Below are 20,608 nucleotides of genomic sequence, written 5' to 3'. Positions count from 1 at the left end.
TCCTCTCTGCTATCTCTAAGGGTAGCTTTTTATGTCTGTGCATCACAATGAGTACTGCATCCCTGCTCCCCATGATATGGTGAGCTGCACCTGAATTTTAGAGGCATGGTATTGTTATAGGATTGAGGGGGTTGGTTTGGATGCCTGTTTGGTCCCCTCCAGGCCTGTGGTATTTTATCTGTATGATGGGATTCTGTAGTGGAAGGAACTGCTGAAGTGGTCAAACCAGTCTCCTAGTTAGGTTAATGGCTGTTTTCAAGGCTGTTAAGCATCTTATTTGCATGGCTAAAGAGTTGGCCTGTTGCCTATTAAGCAACTAGCTTGTGATTTCTTTCTTACTCATATTCAAATTTTATACCGCCTTTTATCTGAAGATTCCAGGGCCAGGGGCGTCGCAGGAGGGGGTGGGGGGCCCTGGGCAGCGCCCCTGCTGGGGGTGACACATCGGGGGGGGGGCAGCCCCGCCCACTGGGCTTTTTTTCTACAATTTTTTTTTTATTCCTTTTAGGCTATTTTCGGCACTGCCGGGGTGGAGCCGCAGGGGCCGCCAGCGAGTCGGGGTGTCACCCCCCTCGCTGGCCGCTCCTGCGGCTCTGCCCCGGCAGCGCCGAAAGTAGCCCCCGCCCTCCAGCGGCTTTTCGCGGGCTGCAGAGGCTCCAAAGGCCCACGCCCAGCACCCCCCGGGGGCGGTGCGTCGCCGTGTGTGCGTGCATCATGACGCACACGCCGCGATGCCCCGCCCCCGGGGATGCCGGGCGGGAGCTTGGGGAGCCTTTTTGGTCTGCAAAGAGTCCCGAAGCCGCTGCTGTAGCACCCCTTTTGTGCTACAGCAGCAGCTTCGGGACTCTTTGCAGACCAAAAAGGCTCCAAAAGCCCCCGCCCGGCATTCCCCGGGGGCGGGGCGTTGCCGCGTGTGCGTGCGTCATGACGTCATGACACACGCACATGCTGCGACGCCCCGCCCCCAGGGGTGCCTCTTGGCTTCCCGCCCTGGGCAGCCAAGGGGCTAGGAACGCCCCTGTCCAGGGCACAGTACAACATTAAAAGCATAATTTACATAGCATAGTAATAATAAATAAAACAATCACAGAAAAAGAAATAATAATAACAGTCCCCTGCCCCACTTTTAAAAAGCCATACATTGTTTAATGGCCAAAGGTCATTAAACAAACAGGAATGTTTTCATCTGGCACCTAAAGACATGTACTGATGGCACCAGGCAAGCCTCTCTGGGGAGAGCATTCTACAACCGGGGAGCCACCAACAATAGGCCCCGTTCTCATGTTGTCAACCTCTAAACCTTTCGGGGGGTGGGGAAACAGAAATGCCTCAGATGACAAGTGCTGGGTTCGGGTCGGTTCATATGGGGAGAGGTGGTCCTTAATATATTGAGGCAGTGAATACTTTCAGAAGTAGAGGGCAGGCCTCCCCCCTCCCCCCTCTCCTGGGTTAAGGCCATGTCATCCAAGGTGTAAGATAATAACAGACTAGAGCCCAGTTCTTGGCTAGTCTTGTCTAAAGCTGTGAAGACACAGAGGCTTGACTTGCTCCCTGTTCTGAATCCCTCCTAGAAACTCACTGGTGGAACAAGATCTGTTGGAGGGGCCGACAGTATTAACACCACATCTTATGCTCAGCTTGTATAGATGCGTAAATAAAACCATATGTCAGTCTCCAGTGACTTTCATTCAAAGGAAAAGGAATCCCTGAAGCCTCTCACTGCTGTGGGATTGGTGATGAAAGCTTAGGGTCTGGGTCTCTCCATCCTGGGGTTGCTAATGAGGGCATTCATGAGCACTGGGTTGGTAACCTCCAGAGTAGCAAGATGTGTGCAGCAAGTCCAGTGTTTTTAGCTGTTGTTCAGTCATGTCTGACTCTTCATGACCCCATGGACCAGAGCACGCCAGGCATGCCTGTCTTGTCTTTCACTACTTTGTGCAGTTTGGTCAGACTCATGTTGGTAGCTTCGAGAACACTGTCCAACCATCTCATCCTCTGTCACCCCCTTCTCCTTGTGCCCTCCATCTTTCCCAACATCAGGGTCTTTTCCAGGAAGTCTTCTCTTCTCATGAGGTGGCCAGAGTACTGGAGTCTCAGCTTCAGGATCTGTCCTTCCAGTGAGCACTCAAGGCTGATTTCCTTAAGAATGGATCGGTTTGATCTTCTTGCAGTCCTTGGGACTCTCAAGAGTCTCCTCCAGCACCATAGTTCAAAAGCATCAATTCTTCGCCGATGATCCTTCTTTATGGTTTTTAGCTATCCCCATATAAAGTTCACCCTGAAGTTCTCCATCTGCGTGTGTACCAGAGTAGATGGCCGTGTGCAGAAAGCAAGTCGCACTCTTGTTTGTGGGAACTGGCTGTTTTGTTCTGGTGTTTAAATTATGAGGAGTTGTAGCAGATGACTTAGCAAGTCATCCATAAAATAATTCGCAGAGGGAGGCTGGTAGTTTGACTCTGTGTCACTGGGTTCATCTAATGGGAAACTCCTGAGCGTCAACGAAACACTTATTTCAACAGATTAATCTCTGTAAAACACTGGTGCGCTTCACGTAGTGACATTTGCCTTTCCATTAATCAATAGATGGACTTTACCAGGGATTTTATATATATATATATAAAATAATTCAAAGTCCATATTGTTTTCAGTCTTAGGAAAAAAGTAGGTGGATCTGATAGATTAGTTGTAGAGCGCGTGGTTTGCATGTGTGATCAGTATTATTATTATTATTATTACAGTATTAATCAGTTGCTTTCCTCAAAAAAGCAACTCAAAGCAACTTTACAAATAGTAAAACCAATTACAAAAAACACAACTAATTAAAAACCTAAAACACACACACACACACACTTGTTGTTCAGTCGTTCAGTCGTGTCCGACTCTTCGTGACCCCATGGACCAGAGCACGCCAGGCACGCCTATCCTTCACTGCCTCTCGCAGTTCCTGTACAATTAAAAGGCAGATCTTACAGTTGTTGCCTCACTTCAAATTAAGAGCTAAAAGCTGAGGAAAAGGGAAAGCTTTTGCCTGATGCTTAAAATTGGATAAAGATGGCACCATGATGTGTCATGGTTTTACTGTCACTAACACAATATATATATTATTTTGTACTTGAAGGAGGGAAGTAGGAGTGTATGGTTGAAATTATGGTTGACAGCAAGATAGGAAATACTGTTTATATAGGAGATGATTTGGGAAAAACCACACGATGAATGCTGTGACAGGAACCGCTATAACAGAAATGGAAAGGGATTTAGGAGTTCACAATTTAAGGTGATGTATTGACTGTAAAAGGGATGCAGGTGGCGCTGTGGGTTAAACCACAGAGCTTAGGGCTTGCTGATCAGAAGGTTGGCAGTTCGAATCCCCACAATGGGGTGAGCTCCCGTTGCTCAGTCCCAGCTCCTGCCCACCTAGCAGTTCGAAAGCACGTCAAAGTGCAAGTAGATAAATAGGTACCGCTCCGGCGGGAAGGTAAACGGCATTTCTGTGCGCTGCTTTGGTTCGCCAGAAGCAGCTTTGTCATGCTGGCCACATGACCCGGAAGCTGTACGCCGTCTCCCTCGGCCAGTAACGCAAGATGAGCGCCGCAACCCCAGAGTCGGACACGACTGGACCTAATGCTCAGGGGTTCCTTTACCTTTATTGATTGGAAATAACAGAACAGGATGTTAGATACGGGTTAATCCAGGGGTCAGCAAATGTTTTCAGCAGGGGGCTGGTCCACTGTCCCTCAGACCTTGTGGGGGGCCGGACTATATTTTGAAAAAAAAATATGAACAAATTCCTATGCCCCACAAATAACCCAGAGATGCATTACACATTCTACTCATGTAAAAACACACTGATTCCTGGACCGTCCGCGGGCCAGATTTAGAAGGCGATTGGGCGGCATCCGGCCCCCGGGCCTTAGTTTGGGTTAATCCATAAATGACTATAGTTTCAGAGAGTAGCATCAGACCCGTGACATTTTTGTTGTGGGGTCCCAAAAGTATTTTAACATCCATATGAAGCTGTGGGGAATGGTCGCTGAAAAATTTGGAGAGAGGCTTCACTGGCATGTTGATGATAGATACACAGCTCTGTTTCTCGGTTGTGTCTGAGTCAGGACAGGACCCAGACCATTACAGTGCCACAGATGGGGGACTTCTTAGGTTGAGAGAATAGCAGCTTGCCTATAGCCACATTGAACATTCATTCATAAAAGAAGCTGCCATTCAGCATTCAGTCTCTTCGCCTATTTGATGGTTGTTTTTTGGTGGCATGCTGAACTGCAGTTTGTCCATTATCATGACTGATAGCTTAGTAATGTCCTTCACACACGTTTGCCCAGCAGTAAGTCTCACTGAGCCAAATGGAGTGTACTCCCAAGTAAATGTGCATAGACTTGCCTTCTTAGCACCTTGTGAGCTACATTTTTTTAATTAAAAAAAATCAAGCTTACTAGACGATCTTCTAAGGCTGTAAACCATTTTGAGATTAGTAGGGAAGATTATATATAAATGTGTTTTTTTTTTAATGCTATGGGTTGTATCCAACAATTAGTCCTCCCCACAATAGACCCAGCAAAGTTTATGTACCCAAGTTAGTCAGTCTACTAATTTTAACGGAACAGGTCTACTCTGAATTGGATTAATATTGCATATATTGTCATAGAACTGTATCCAAGTGGGACCCTGCATCAATGTGCTTTAATGGTATAGCATGTATGTATGTATGTATGTATGTATGTATGCAGCCTACAGAATGTTTGAAGATGGTTTTGCAGGGGGGAATGACAACTGTGCGGTATGGATGGCTGGAACAGAAGGACTAAGACGATGCTCTCCAGGAAACCCACACATACCCAGACATATTGGTGCTTCCACATAGCAGTTTATTATGGACTTGGTGCTGCTCGTGCATGCAAGTTTTTGTAGCCTCTACATGATGCCATCCTCAGATTTTTCCATTTAATCCAGATTTACCGTTTCTGCGGGGCCTTTGTAGTTGACAGATTTTCTGCAGAAACAGTAAATCTGGATTAATAAGGGGGAGGGGGGCAATTTGATTAGAGCTACGTTGTGTGGATGCTGCAAAAAAAAAACAAAAAAAAAAAAAAACGTGCACGAGCTGCTTGTGAGTCCTCAATGAACTGCCACAAAGAAGCACTCTTTGTGCCCCTGCCCTCCTGCTCCAACCATTGCCCTAGTCATTGCCATTCCTCCTGCAAAGTCATCTTCAAACATTCTGCAGGCTACAAAGGGCTGCCATGCATCCGGAAAATCCTGGACTTTGCTGGGATTTTGATTCCAAAAATGGTGTCCGGGCGAAAATTTTAATGTATGGCAACCCATATTGTAAGTGGGTTTTTTTTTGCCAATTTTATTAAAACTAGCTAGGGGAAAAAAAAGACCTTGACACACACACACACCCCAAAACAACAACAACTACTACTCAACAACATTTTTGTCTGGATTTTCATTTTCTGAATTATGGCACCCCTAGCATACATACATGCCTCCTCCACAAGAGCGTCAGTGGTACCCCCCACTCTAGTGGTTCCCCATTTACATCCCTTTATCCCCCCCCCCCCATTATTCATCTTTATGAGGAAAAATAAAACGCAATGTTTGCACAGAGGCGTACTCTACGTCTCAGCCAGTGGAATGTATAGATTCTCCTTCAGGCACACTTTGCATTTCACAACGGAGATAGGACGTTTTCCTTAATAATATATCGTCATTGCCTTCCTCTTGCTTAATTTTTTTTCTAAAGAAATTTCGAAAAATCCACATCCTCTGCCCTTATCACTGTGTGACTTTTGCAGCTTTTTATAGGTTACAGACTGTAAATGATTAGCCGAAACAATTCACTGCTAAGGACTTGTCATGTATGTTTTGTAACTAAAGATAGAAACATAAATGCCAAAGAATCAATTCAGCGGCATTTAAAAAGAAGCCCAGTTCATTCAGGGCAACTCTGTGCAAGGGCTAAAGGGGTAAAATTAGTATATTAGGCTAGTAATATGAAACAAAAGGTCTTGTTTTAAAAAGACCATGGGGCAAAACAAACGACGGGGGAATGCTGGTTTGAAATGATGCTCTTGGAGAAGGACATTCAGCTCTCCAGTTGATGCATCTGCTTCCGATTGACAAGAACAGAAGCTCCTCTTCGCCTTTCCTCTGTTGAGCACCTGCTTTTAAAACCATGATAGCTGGAAGGGTCATTATCATTTATCACACACAGAGGAAAGGATTTATGAGGATGTTAATGCGAAGGAAAGAGGGTGCTGTTTACTATTACATTAAATAATGAAGGACATCCTACTTCATTGCTTCCCCCCCATTGGTTTTCCTCTCTTCAGTGAAAGAGGAAGAGAGGGGAGAGGTTGGCATTTTCAGTAGCCCTCAATGGGTTGGTTCATCTAAGGTCAGAGATGGAGGTACAATCCTATCCCTCTTTCCTCAGAAAAAACTCCCATCCATTTCAATGGGATTTATTTTGAAATAAGCACTCTTAACTTGGAAGGTAAGTGAACACTTACATAGACATGCGTAGAATTCTAAGTGATTGCAGGCGTGGGCTTGGATTAGAGGACTGTGATTGGGTTCATAAATGACAGTATTTTAAGAAGTAAAGATGGAAAGTTATTTTGCAGAGAATATAGCAGTGGCGGGTGCACTCAGTGCACAGCTAAGGTGCGCTGTTCACGCTCTTTTTGCACAGCCATGCCACACCCTCTGTACATTGAGTCGAAGTCTGTAACTTCCCACGTGAGAGGGAAGTTTCTGTGCTGTTTGCAGCAGTGGTGCTATCAGTGAGCTCTCCCGCAGCACACCATTCCTGAGCTGCTTCCACAATGGTCATGTATTATGGAATAGCCACACTTTGTTCACTCACTGTTTTTGAGGCATCTGCATGATATTGTGAGTGAAACGTCCTGCTCTTGAGCTTTCCCCCTCAAAGCACAAAGGAACAAGTGCACAGTCTCTCCATAGGTTAAGATGACCCATTGTGCAGCTGTTCCAGTACTTTGTGGGGTGGGGGTGGGGGTGTTGCTGGTTATGGTCTGTATGGATCCCTCTTACCATTTTGTTTTCTGTAGTCTGTGTGTCCTCTGTTGGAGTCAACTCTGTCACTTTAAGCTTTCCAAATGGCATTGTCTTTACATCAGTGTCACCCCAGTTGCAGCCACAGACTGATCACAATGAGGATTGAAGCTGGTTGTGTGTGTGTGTGTGCGTTTAACCCTTTCCCCCATACCATGCTTCAGATGTAAATCACCCTGCCCAATATTTGGGCTAGGGACTGCTTTCTTAGCTGCCGAATATCATTTGAATTCCAGTCATCTGGAAGCAATCCTGCTATACCACTTCTTGTTTGAAGCAAAACAGCAATGAATAGGTGCGCTAACACCACCTGTGTCTAGAAGCATCCCTGGTGCGAGGGAGCATTTCCTTGCATTTCCTCTTCCCTTTTGATAAATTGGACTCTGATCCAAATATTTTATTGTGTTACACAGTTCCCACTTCTCCCCAGGGGTGAGATGTGCCCAGGCAACACTTGGACAGGGCTTTTTTCCAGCTTGAACTCAGTTCCGGCACCTCTCAGGTGGGCACCATTGCCATTATAAGAGAACAAGGGAGGTGTTCATGTGAGTTCTGGCACCTCTTTTTCTAGAAAAATAGAACTGCCCTTGGAGATTCCTTTGGCTGGGAAAGCGCAAGAGACTTAAGTTGTCTTAGTAATAGTTTGCTTACAGATATATAAGCAGAGGATATAGGAAGCAAACCATAACTCATTAGAGTTGGCAGTAGATCACCTAACCCTGTAGCAGATTTACAGAGAAAGACTTTATGTCTCAAGGTGCATCATCTGTCACCTCACACCTACAAAATTTCACTCTAAGTTCAAAATGTCAAATTTGACTTCAGAAGGTTTCTCTATCCTGTCCGGTCTAGTTTTGTGGGGTGTAAACTTCTCAAGATTTTATATTCCAAAAGCAGAAGAGAGGGTGCCACCTTTCAGGAGATCAACAACATTATTTTGGTAATTCGCTGGCCACTCACAGAGATCATCAAGGCAGACAAATATGCAGAAATAGTAAACTGGAAATTAGTTTTGGCTTATCGCCACTTCACATGGAGGAAAAGTGTAATCTTCATTACAGGCGCTGTCTAATGTCAGTTTCGTTATTTGCATTAGGTACACATTTATTCAGCTAAGCCCTACTCAGAGTAGACCCATAGAAACTAATGAATCTTAGTCATGTATATTTGCTTTAATAGGTCTGCTCTGAGTAGGACTAGCTCTGAATGCCACCCTTTGATACATACATATGTATATATTGTGTTTATATCCTACTTTTTTCTGTAAGGAGTTCAAAGCAAATGGTCCTCCTACTCCTCTAACCCTCACAACAACCCTGTGAGGTAGGTTAGGCTGAGAGGCAGTGAGCTTCATAGCTGAGTGGGGATCTGAACCCTGGTCTCCCAGGCCTGACACTCTAACCACTATGCCACACTGCTATAGCATTACTCAAATTATAATACTCAAACCACTCAAATACATAAACCATTCTGACAGTTTTGCACATGGAAGATAAAGCAGGGCTCTGTTCAGTGGTAGGCAACATATTTTTGCACACGGTAGATCCTAGTTCAATCATTGGCATCCCCAGTTCAAAGGATGCACAGAAGCCTTTCAGAGAAGAGGAGGAGTCAAGCTGTCTCCAGCTTAACTAATGTGAGAATATTTGTTTGGCAACAAATGCTTCAGGTCTGTTTCAGGTGGGTCATTAGCTGAGCGTGAGCTGATGGACTGAGCAAACTGTCCAGGTTTTGCTGCCTCTCCTGATTTTGATAACATTTGCTTTCTCCCCACCTTGCTCCTGTCATATTTCCATTTTCATGACAAGTTAATATTAAACAAATGCCATTGCAGCACTAGTGAAACTAGAATGAGGGTAACAGAATAGTAGAAACTAGCATCTGTAATAAGAGAATCCTTTTTTTTTTAAGTCACAAGATTTTTGGCTCTCATGCAGCTCTTCATCAGGTATTGGGGTTCAGAGCCATATCTCTGTTGCTTTTTCAGTTTCTTTGCTTTGTGTGCACTGGGTGCAAGTAGAAGTTGAGTTAGAATTGTAACAGCCTATAATAGTTAGGTTTGCTATACCCAAAAGGCTGAGCAGATGTCCTGTCATCTTATCCCGTCACATTTGTTGGCACCCGTCTGCTTTGAGAGTCAAAGGTGTTCAATTATTATTATTATTATTATTATTATTATTATTATTATTATTATTATCATCATCATCATCATCATCATCTTTACACCCTGCCTTTTTCGCTTACAAGGATTCAAGGTGGCTTACGGATAAAAATTACCTGCGCTTACCTACATGAACATACCCAATATGCTGCATAAGAGACCAGTTCCACAAACACTTTTTAAAAACATTAACTTTCATGGTAATCTCATCAGTAAACCACAGCAATTTCTGGAACGCTCATCATGCTAGTTATAGTTTCAGGCTGTGCACACATTAGCCTTTACTCAGGTTCCAGTGCGTTCCCACCCTTGCTATTTGAAGCCAAGTTCACATGAAGAAGAAGGGAGAAGAATCTTTATTTGCACCAGCCACTAGCCATAGCAATAAAATAAAACACAATGTACTGAAGAGAGAGGTAAAAACTGTAGGTTTACATCAATAATCAAATACAGTGTAATAGATCTTATTCTAATTGCCCCTGCTAAAATTTTGTGCAGTTTTTGCAGTCACCTGGTTATCTTGATCTGCTGGAACAAATGACACAGTAGCAATGGTTGAGCTACCCAACATGGACAATAATAGAGGGGTAATAACCTCAAATCTTTATAAAGAGTGCAGGCCAGAAGCACATGAGCTATTGATTCAATACTGCCATCTCTACATGGACATAAGCAGATTTTTTTGAAATCGACCCTCAAGTACAGCTGAAGGCAGTACAGTGGTGCCCTGCTAGACGAATGCCTCGCTAGACGAAAAACTCGCTAGATGAAGGCATTCGTCTAGCGGAAGGCAGCCCCGCAAGACAAAAAGTCTATGGGGCTGCCTCGCAAGACGAACATTTTTCGTCTTTTTTTTTCGTTTAGCGAAAGCGCGGCTTGCATTGCCGCTTCGCTAGACGAAAAACCCGCTAGACGAAAATTTTCGCAAGACGAATTATTTTCGTCTAGCGGGGCACCACTGTACATGTAATATTGAGTAAGTGAAAGCACATCTATTTATTTGAATTGTTAAATTTTGCAAATTTTGCCAATGTATCAAAACGACTAGGTAGAAAAGAATCATACCATGGACATAATTTCTTTATTGTGGCCAAATTATTCTAACGCTAAATATCATATAGGCGCTGTCTAATTACAGTGGTGCCTCGCAAGACGAAATTAATTCGTTCCGCGAGTCGTTTCGTATTGCGAAAAATTCCCATAGGAATGCATTGAAATTTTCGTCTTGCGAAGCACGACCATAGAAAAATTCGTCTTGCAAGTCACCTAAAAATCACAAAACCCTTTCGTCTAGCGAGTTTTTCGTTGTGCGAGGCATTCGTCTTGCGAGGTACCACTGTAAATCATTTGCTGAAGCCCAGCATTAATAACTGTTGTGGTGATAGTTTCTTGAGAAATACTGCTGTTTGGTGCTTTTTCCCTCAAACCATCTTCCATCCAATTTGAAAAATGTAAGCTGCGGTTAAGCTGAGTGGGTGGAAATTTGAGGCACCCCTTGCGCATGTGTGGATGGCAGCATCACTGAATACGATGTGGGGGTGGGGCGTTGCAAGTGCAGAGAAGCAAGTCAGGTAAAGCACATTGGGTGAAGACTTCCTTGTCCCCTCTGTGACTTGGAACACATCAGGGAAAACCAGCACCGCTGTGTTTCAAGTCACTATAGCATAGTTAGTTTTTTGCCTTTCTCTTTGAAAACTGTTCTCTGAATAGCTACCATGACGTTTAAAGAAAGCGGTATTTTTGTTAGTTAAATTCTTACCTTTTTTTGGACTAAGTTATTACAGGCCTTGTATCTAATATTAGCCTTTTTCACAGAAATTAAGCAACCGATCTAAAGGACTGCGTTTTCGCACAAGTCTGTCTGGATGCTAAAGTAATTGTTAAGGATGGATGGGTCAGTCTTGAGGCAGACTGTGTCCCTTTTACGTGTGTTCATATGTCCTGTCCAATTTCCATGCGGATTTACCTACACACCCACCCAAAACCTGCACATATATGTCATGTTTATTTTTAACTTCTTAGGATACAAGCGGGTCAGAGATCTGACTTGCACTTAAAACAAAAACCACAGGCACTAACTTTACCACATGGAGCAGCTAAAAAGTGCAACTCCTGTCATGTCACATGTGTGTTGAAAATGTGGCTGAAGAATAATGGCACATGAAGGCGTGCTGTCCCAACCAAGAATGTTGTACTGGAAAAATCATGGCTGCCCCCATCCCATCCCTGGCATTTTTCTAGAAGGCTCTCAGGGACGTTGCATACAGGAACAGATAGATGTCCCCTTTTGCCCATGTCAATAGCCACTAGAATATTTCTAGTTGGGATAGCACATCAACACATCATAGAACTCTTTTGCAACTAAATTTTCAATGTGAATGATAAGAGTAGCATTTTAGCCACTTTGAGCAGCTGGTACTTATTTTTAAAAGTGTGTGTGTGTGTAGTCAGCCCTCAGACCACACGAAACAAATTTGTTGTGGTGCTTTTTCAGTTGTGGTACCCTGTGTGTACTATTTTTCTTCTCAACATTCTTTTAACACCAGACAAAGACTTTTGCATTTAACCAGGCTCACCAATTTGCCATTTTAAACTGGTTTTAATCTACTAGTTTTTGACAAGTACTGTTGGGGTTTTTTGTTGTTGTTCTGTTCAGGTTTTACTGTTCTGCTACTGTTTTTATCTTGATACTGTACTTTAATGGTGTGAGACATCCTGGAAGTTCTTAAAATTGAAAGTTAGCATAAACACATTTTGGGTTTTTTATTTAAAAAATCAACACACAACTTATATCACTTTTTTAAAAAGTATGTGTTTGCGTTCATTTTCAAGCATTCCATGGAAATACTTGAAAAGACTTGAGAGGTTTAAAAAAAAAAAAATTATTTAGAATCATAGAGTTGGAAGGGACCACAAGAGTCATTTAGTCCAACCCTTTGCAATGCAGGAATTTTGCCCAATGTGAGACTCGAAACTCACAACTGGGATTAAGAGTCTCATGTGCTTCCAACTGAACTATCTCAGCCACACATTATTTTATCACACACCCTTCCACTACCAGCCCTCTCCCCACCCCAAATACCTCTGAGAAGGTTAAAGTGAAAAGAAAAAAAAATGGCAGAGAAAACTACAAATCCTATGCTCCCTAGCAGAACTGAATATCCCTGGTCCCTGAAAACTCCCTGACAATGGTGTCGTTTCCAGTTCAAGAGAGGCTAGTCAAGTGTCTCTAATAAGTTTCCCCCCAGCATCTATAGCCCCCTCTCCCTTCTCAAAAATAAGAGGTTTTTAAAAAATAATAATAATGGTGGGGGGTCATATAATTGGAAGGGGTCACAAGGGTCATCAAGTCCAGGGTTTCCCAAACTTGGGTCTCCATCTGTTTTTGACTACAATTCCCATCATCCATGACCACTGGTCCTAGGGATGATGGGAGTTGTAGTCCAAAACAGATGGAGACCCAAGTTTGGGTAACCCTGTTCTAGTCCAACCCCTTTGCAATGCAGGAATGTCATCTCACACCCGTTTGCAAAAGGATGTATTAAACAACACAAGCATTTGACAAGTCAATGTTTCAGCAGCATGAGCTGCCATTTCTGTTTCTACCTAACTTCAGGCATTTTAATGGCTTTTACTTTTTGCGTAGCAGCAGGGTTGGTCCGTCAAGAGATGCCAGTATCAGTGATGGCCTGATTCAGCCTGTCTCTGTATCCTTCTCCATAGGTACTGAAGCACCTGCGGCACTTGAACTTCACAAACAACATGGGAGAGCAAGTGGATTTTGACGAATCTGGGGGCCTGATAGGGAATTACTCAATCATCAATTGGCACCTGTCACCAGAGGACGGCTCCATTGTCTTTGAGGAAGTTGGACACTATAATGTTTATGCCAAGAAAGGAGAGAGGCTGTTTATCAATGAGAACAAGATTCTGTGGAGTGGGTTCTCCAAGGAGGTAAGAGACACCAGTCACCCCGAACTAACATTAATGTTTATCAACTTTTCCCACAAGGTCCACAGATTTTTTTGGGCTGAAATTCTTTCCCATAGCCAATGGCGAGGTTCTGTTTTCTTGGGTCCTGCTGCACAGAAGGGGGTGGGTGGGGGAAATTCATTGTTTTTGTTGCCACTGCCTGAATTTTTGTGGATGAGCAGCAGGCAAAGTGTGCATATGTGTGCCAGTATCAGCTCCTGTCCTCCAAATCCTAGCGCTGATGTTGCCATTTTGAATGCTGTATAGCAGCGTTTCCCAAAGTGTGGTATGTGTACCCTTGAGGGTTCCATAGGTAGATGGCAGAATTCTTCATTTTACTTTATTGTAGTCTTTTTAGCTGCAGAAAACAATCCAAAGATAAAATAGTATTATTAAAACTGTGCTGGTAAAACGAAATTCTCAAAAGGGGTATGCGATTATTGTAAGTTTGGGAAAGGCTGCCATTAAGCAACATGAGGCACCTGCCTCAGGTGGCAGGTGCTGAGGGGTGGCAGTAAGGAGTTAGAGGACAGAGCTGGGTGTGCCATGCACTTGCCTCCCTGAGATCCCTCCTGTTGCTATATGCTCTTTTTGTCCTGCTCCTTTCCATTGATCTCCCGGCCCTGTGCCTGGTGCTAGAATCACAAATGCATTGAGCTTTTTTTGGGGGGGGGGTCCTTCCTACCTCCGAGCGCCAGCAATGCTTTCAAAGGAAGGCATACAGATTTACACACAGCCTCAAGCTGCTGTTGCCTTCTTATTTAGTAGTTAATTAAATTGCTCCTATGTTGTTATACATAGGGCTGATCCAGACTTGCCCTTGCTCTGTTGCTTTGCCCCGGTGAAACCCGATCTTTACCACTGAGTTGGAGCAAATGTCTTATCAAGCGGATTGAAGTTTGCTCCGATCGATCGCTAAAGAGCAGGTTTTCCAGGAGAAAGCAGGTTATTGGGTTGTTGTTTTTGTTTTTATTTTGGATTTTGTGGTTTTATATTTTGATTTTATTCTGTAAACCACCCTGAGACCTGCGGGTATAGGGAAGAAGAAGAAGGAGAAGAAGAAGACAAGGGCATAACTGCTTGGACAGAATTGTGTCTAGAAAGTGCGGGACAAGCAGGAAACTGCTTGAATTCGTGCTTTCTAGGCACAAGACAAGTGCAGGTCTGGACGAGACGACAGCTGGCAAATTGTTGTGGTTCCTGAGGGGGAAAGGCCACTCCATGAAATTGTTCAAATGCTAAGCAACATTCAGCACCAGACCACTGTTTCCAAAATCACAGTTTTGATTTCTGCTTCCACCTTGTGGCTGTTTGGTATACGTGCAAAAATCTGTCATTAGATCGTGTGTGGCAGTTCCCTGCAATGCCAGGCAGCAAGGATTACTTGGGTAATGCACAGCATGGATTCTGAGCTTGTTCGCTCTCTAACACAAAGGTAAGTTGGGGCAACAGCTGTTGTGCATACCAGCATGACACTGCCTTTGAGAGAGACACCACCATGGAAATTTTTGCCACTGGCAATGAGAAACAACCCATTACCATGTTAGATACTGACAGATAATGCAGATTCTAATCCCTCAGCATCACAAAGATCACCCTTGCGTTTTATCATTTTTCAAGTCAATTTGGGACTCTTAACGCCTGGCTCACATTTTGGAGGAACAAGCACACCATTCCTTACCCACACCCCAGCCCATAATATGGTTATACCTCTCAAAGAGTCCCCTGTGACAATCTTTCTGTCACCAACCCATCCTTTGAAGCAGCTGCTAGGACCACAGTGTCCCAGGAGAAGCAGCAGCAGACACTGTCTCCTGCCTCCTCTCTCCAGCTAGTGGTAAGGACAGGGCCCCTTGGGTGGTGGCCCCCTCCTTGGTGCTGCCACCTGCATCAGCAGCAGCATCGACCTCACATCGTCCGCACAGAGGGACGGAGTGGGTGACATGGGCAGCTGCCACTCCTTTCTTAGAGCCTTTGCCACTTAACCAATATTCTGTATTGTATTTCTTGCACACCGCTTAGAGATGATTGTAGTTAAACAGTACATAAATCACTTTAATAGAGTGGAATAAAATAATAAAAATAAAAGAACGGTAGCTACTTGCTTGCCTGGTGAAGCAAGGGGCAATAAATGCAAAGAGCAGCCACCACCGAATCTTCTTTTTTCTGAACATAAATTTTTATTGGCTTTCAAGCAATTTAACAAATTCAATTCAGTTTCAATGCAGTGTTCCCTTAAGATTTTGGCTTCCCACCCTTGCTCCCATGATGTTTCTATTCAAATAATTAATCTATTACCCTAAAGGTAATATTTCTCTAAAACATCTGCATTACATTCCTTTATCACTCTCATTCCTTTCCTTCAAGTCCTGCCTTCCATTTCATTTGACTATAATGTTTTCTCAGATAACCGGAAAAGGGTCTCCATTCAAGCGTTTCTTCTTTTTTGCTCTTTTATTTCTGACGTCAGTTTTGCCATCTCCTGCCTCTCGCCTTTCTTCTGCTGCTCGTAGTCAGCATTGCTACTCCCTTGCCAATTTGCTCAGGTGAATGGTTGGCAGTGGCAGAGAAGAGAAAAGTGGCTGAGAAGAGAAGGCCTCCTGTCCTCTCCCTCGGTGGAAAAAGGAAGGCGCTGCCACCACACAGACAGTGGCATCTAGTAGTTGGCAGGCCTGCTATCAACCCTCTGTGAGTAGGAGCCTCCACCAGGAGGGCTTTGCCTCATACCTGTTCCTGCTTGGTGAAGTTCAGTTTCTTCTCTCCTCGGTTCCTGGAATGAATTGGAGCGGAGCATCTTTATCTAGGTTTTCACACTCTTCCTGATGACTGTGCCTCTTTCTGCTCATGGTTGGTTTGTTTTTAATTCCTTCAGGTGCCGTTCTCCAACTGCAGCATAGACTGCCCGCCAGGCAGAAGAAAAGGCATTCTCGAGGGGACATCTACTTGTTGTTTTGAATGTGTGGAGTGCACTGACGGGGAGATCAGTGATGAGACAGGTATGGTCTGATGCGGAGAAAATGATGCTTCATTTCCCAAGATGGAGTTGGAAAACGTATTTTGAAACTGGAGCCCACAGTCAAAAGGTTTCGGCAAATTGAGGGTGCAGCAGTGTTGTCACAGAAGATAAATTTGACCTCTGGGAGAATTTCAAGGCCTCGTTGTTACAGGAAGGTGTTTGTTTTGAGTGGTAGAATCAAAAGTAGATCACAGCTCTTAGAAACTTTGTTTGCAGTTCCCTTGGTAATATGGTGTCCTGAGGAAGGACACACTTTGGCTTTTTTATGGATCTTCTCAGTAGGTACCCTTCTTCTTCTTCTTCTTCTTCTTCTTCTTCTTCTTCTTCTTCTTCTTCTTCTTCTTCTTCCCCTCCTCTGCTTGTCAACCTGTGTGGGGAAACTGCCCACATTGCGCTAAATTGGGCACTCCCTGAACTGCCTGTATCTCAGCCAAGTACCATTTCCGGCCTAGTTCTAAGGTGGCAAACATGCATTCTGGGGCATCATGATGGAAGCACATGACAGAAGACTAGTGTGTCAGAGACAATTTATTTGGAGGAAATTTATTTGTAGATGCTGATTTACCGCTATAGTGACATCTAGCCCTGGAACTGCCTTGCAACTGTTTTTTGAATTTCTGCCTTCATATTTTTGAGGAAGGAATAATTTGTAAAAGAATGAGGTTTCCTCTTACCATCTACTGCCTGCCTCTCCCTTTGGCCTTTATCTATCTATCTGTGGCCTTTTAGAAGTGAATGGAATGTTTGTAATGTATTGGGTCATCATCTTCATTGTTCCACCCACCCCCTAGTTTTAATGTGGGCTTTTGTTTATTTTTGTTTGGTTGCTTGTTTGGTCGCAAGTCACTTTAGGTTGCTTTGGGCAAGATAAAGTATCTAACAAATTTAATAAAATGATGATGATGATGACTATGATGATAAGGTTAGCTGATACAGGTGTTGTGGCCCTCTGTACATAGAGCCTGCAGGGGCATCTACAGGTGAAACTCAAAAAATTAGAATATTGTGGAGAGGTTCATTTCTTTCAGTAATTCAACTTAAAAGGTGAAACTAATATATGAGATAGACTCATGACATGCAAAGCAAGATATGCCAAGCCTTTATTTGTTACAATTGTGATGATTATGGCGTCCAGCTGATGAGAACCCCAAATCAACAATTTCAACTTTGGGGTTTTCATCAGCTGTGGGCCATAATCATCAGAAATTTCTTTTCTTTCTTTCTTTCTTTCTTTCTTTCTTTCTTTCTTTCTTTCTTTCTTTCTCAAGAGTGTCTTGTCTTTTCCAGATTCTAGTGCCTGTGAGAGGTGTGATGAAGACTTCTGGTCCAACGAAAACCACACATTCTGCATTCCCAAGCAAATAGAATTTTTGTCTTGGACAGAGCCGTTTGGGATCGCTCTCACCCTTTTCGCTATACTAGGCATCTTCCTCACATCGTTTGTCCTAGGGGTCTTTACCAGATTTCGCAACACACCCATCGTCAAGGCCACAAACCGCGAACTCTCTTACCTCCTCCTCTTCTCCTTGCTGTGCTGCTTCTCCAGCTCCCTTTTCTTCATTGGGGAGCCCCAGGACTGGAACTGCCGCTTACGGCAGCCGGCCTTTGGCATCAGCTTTGTCCTCTGCATCTCCTGCATCCTGGTGAAGACCAACCGCGTCCTCCTGGTCTTTGAGGCCAAGATACCCACAAGCCTCCATCGCAAGTGGTGGGGCCTTAACCTCCAGTTCCTGCTGGTCTTCCTGTGCACTTTTGTGCAGATAGTCATCTGTGTCATCTGGCTCTATACGGCTCCCCCTTCCAGCTATCGGAATCATGAACTGGAAGACGAGATCATCTTCATCACCTGCAATGAGGGCTCCTTGATGGCACTGGGCTTCCTGATCGGCTACACATGCCTCCTGGCCGCTATCTGCTTCTTCTTCGCTTTCAAGTCCCGCAAGCTGCCTGAGAACTTCAACGAGGCCAAATTCATCACCTTCAGCATGCTGATCTTCTTCATTGTTTGGATCTCTTTTATCCCAGCTTACGCCAGCACCTACGGCAAATTTGTCTCGGCTGTGGAGGTGATCGCTATACTGGCTGCCAGCTTTGGGCAGCTGGCTTGCATCTTCTTCAACAAGGTCTACATCATCCTCTTCAAGCCCTCGCGCAACACCATCGAGGAGGTGCGCTCCAGCACCGCTGCCCATGCCTTCAAGGTGGCTGCCAAGGCTACACTGCGGCGCAGCAATGTGTCCCGCAAGAGGTCCAACAGTCTTGGAGGCTCCACAGCCTCGACGCCATCCTCGTCCATCAGCAGTAAAAGCAACCATGAAAATCCCTTTTCGCTGCCAAGTCCTGTGGACCACCACCAGCCACATGGGTGCAAGCAAAAGGTGAGTTTTGGCGGCGGGACTGTCACTTTCTCTCTGAGCTTCGAGGAGCACCGGACAAACGCAGTAGCCAACCGGAATGCAAAGCACAGGAACTCACTGGAAGCCCAAAACAGCGACGACAGCCTCATGCGCCACAAGGCCCTGCTTCCTCTGCAACCCAGCGAACCACGAGGCAACGAGCCCAATTTCCAGATGCCCTCAATTCAAGACTCCAACACACAGGAACCAGTAATGGCAGAAGCCAAGCAAGAAGGGCAAAACTCGGAAGAAGAGCAACCTTCTTTGTCAGATGCATACTTGCGGGATTTTGTAGGCAATGACTCCATCCTAGAGAACGCCATCCATTCATAATCAAAGAAAAAGGAGTCTTATTTCCCCCTGCTCTTCTCTAAAACAGGGGGGGAAAGGACTGGATACATCTGCAACACAGCCAGCCACTTCTTACAGTTAGAATCAGCAGGATAAACTCACCTCCAAAGGGCTGTTGAGGGTGGGAGGGGGAAGAAAATGCCTGGTGATCCTTTTAGTGAACGTCTGTGCTGGTTGTGGAAGATATGAGGAGAAGAAACCCGCTGGAAGGACTAGTACTTTTTTTCCCCCAGCTGGGTTTTAGCAGATTTTTTTGTGGAGTTTATCATCGTTCTACCCTAGTGGTCCAAGGCCACCAACTTGCTGGTTAGTGAACACCTCTGAACAATTCTAGTAACGTGCTCTGCTTTTACATTGATGTATATTATCCCTTTTCTTCATGGTGTGTAATAGCCCCTCTTTATATGTAAAACTGCTTAGCCACATTGCAACAAGGAAAACCTTTCTGCTTTACACAAAACAGGACACACAGTTTGACATAGGGGGACGTCGTCCTCCAAGCCCCAGGGAAACATGCTAAACGAATTTCAGCTGTTGCCCTCCACGTATTTAAAAATAAGAAGACATCGCTCCTTGTATTTACAACCAGAAGATTAGCCACTTTATGCTGTTCCCGGTGTCTCATAACAAAGAAACATCACTGCTTTATGCAGAACTGCTGTCCTCCCAGAGATGTGTGCCCAGGGTTGATTCACTTGGTAGGCAAAAAGGAAGGGCAGCCTGTGCTCCTGGGAAATTTATAGAGATCTCAGTAACATGTGCCCATAACTTAATTTAGGCTACTGTTGTTATGGCTTCTGTGCTGCAAATGGCTGGCGTTTAATTACAGCAGGGGTCACCGATCCTCTTGGGCACATTTGCAAACCAGATAAATCATTGTGGGCGCCCGCCCCCCCAGTGACACACAGAGCAGTCTTTTCAGTTGGCTGCAACAGAATGCTTCTTTCAAGTCTAATATCAACAGGTGTCAGGGATCCTTTTTTGGGTTCTTGTGCACCCATAACTGCCTCATTGGTTAGTTCTGCTCTGCCATTTGCACTGTACTGTGTTAACTTCTGTCAAACCCATGGCTGTTTTGGGGAGTAACCCAATACATTTGCAGGCATAACTGGGCTAACAACTATGCATTAAAGGAAGAAGATGGTCTAAAAGAAAAGGCTCTGAAAAGTGAGGAGTCACAACCCCAAGGAGGCCTCGTTGAACTTTTCATGGCTGCAGAAGCATACTGTCATTAATTACCTGAGGTTTCCCCAAGTCATGTGTCTAGCAAGTTAAAACAATATTTATAACAGACAGACAAAACGTTCAGGGAATAATAACCATGCCCCAGGGCACCGAGGATCATTTTTGGAGATTAAATACCTGGAAAGCTAGACTCTATTGCAGAAAGCAGATGACAGCCCATGGTACTTCAAAATGCTTCTCCAAGGAAATGTATGAATGGGAGCCTTAAATAACAGCAAACTAGCACAAAATAGGCATGTCCCCGGCTTTGTTCTTTAGGAAGAATTAAAGTGACTAGCCAGTGGTAGGTGTGACTAATGCTTTTGCTAAGGATAGAATGAAATGCCAAGAACTCTGTCACCCCAACTTCTGCAACTGCTGGAGTTCCAAAATGTA

At 44.4% G+C, this 20,608-nt stretch overlaps 1 protein-coding gene across 1 annotated transcript in view; it reads left to right on the top strand.

Moving 5' to 3' along the window:
• CASR (calcium sensing receptor) overlaps nucleotides 1-19,558 on the top strand; it is a 31,754-nt gene extending 12,196 nt beyond the window's left edge. The window contains exons 4-6 of the mRNA XM_033173602.1: nucleotides 12,977-13,207; nucleotides 16,098-16,221; nucleotides 17,529-19,558. Coding sequence (XP_033029493.1) covers nucleotides 12,977-13,207; nucleotides 16,098-16,221; nucleotides 17,529-18,970 — 1,797 coding nt within the window. The 3' untranslated portion in view covers nucleotides 18,971-19,558. The remainder of the gene's footprint in view (nucleotides 1-12,976; nucleotides 13,208-16,097; nucleotides 16,222-17,528) is intronic.
• The last annotated feature ends 1,050 nt before the right edge of the window (nucleotides 19,559-20,608 follow it).

The sequence above is a fragment of the Lacerta agilis genome, chromosome 16 (assembly GCF_009819535.1).
Source record: "Lacerta agilis isolate rLacAgi1 chromosome 16, rLacAgi1.pri, whole genome shotgun sequence".
NCBI classification, from domain to species: Eukaryota; Metazoa; Chordata; class Lepidosauria; order Squamata; family Lacertidae; genus Lacerta; species Lacerta agilis.
This window is presented reverse-complemented; position numbering and strand designations above follow the sequence as displayed.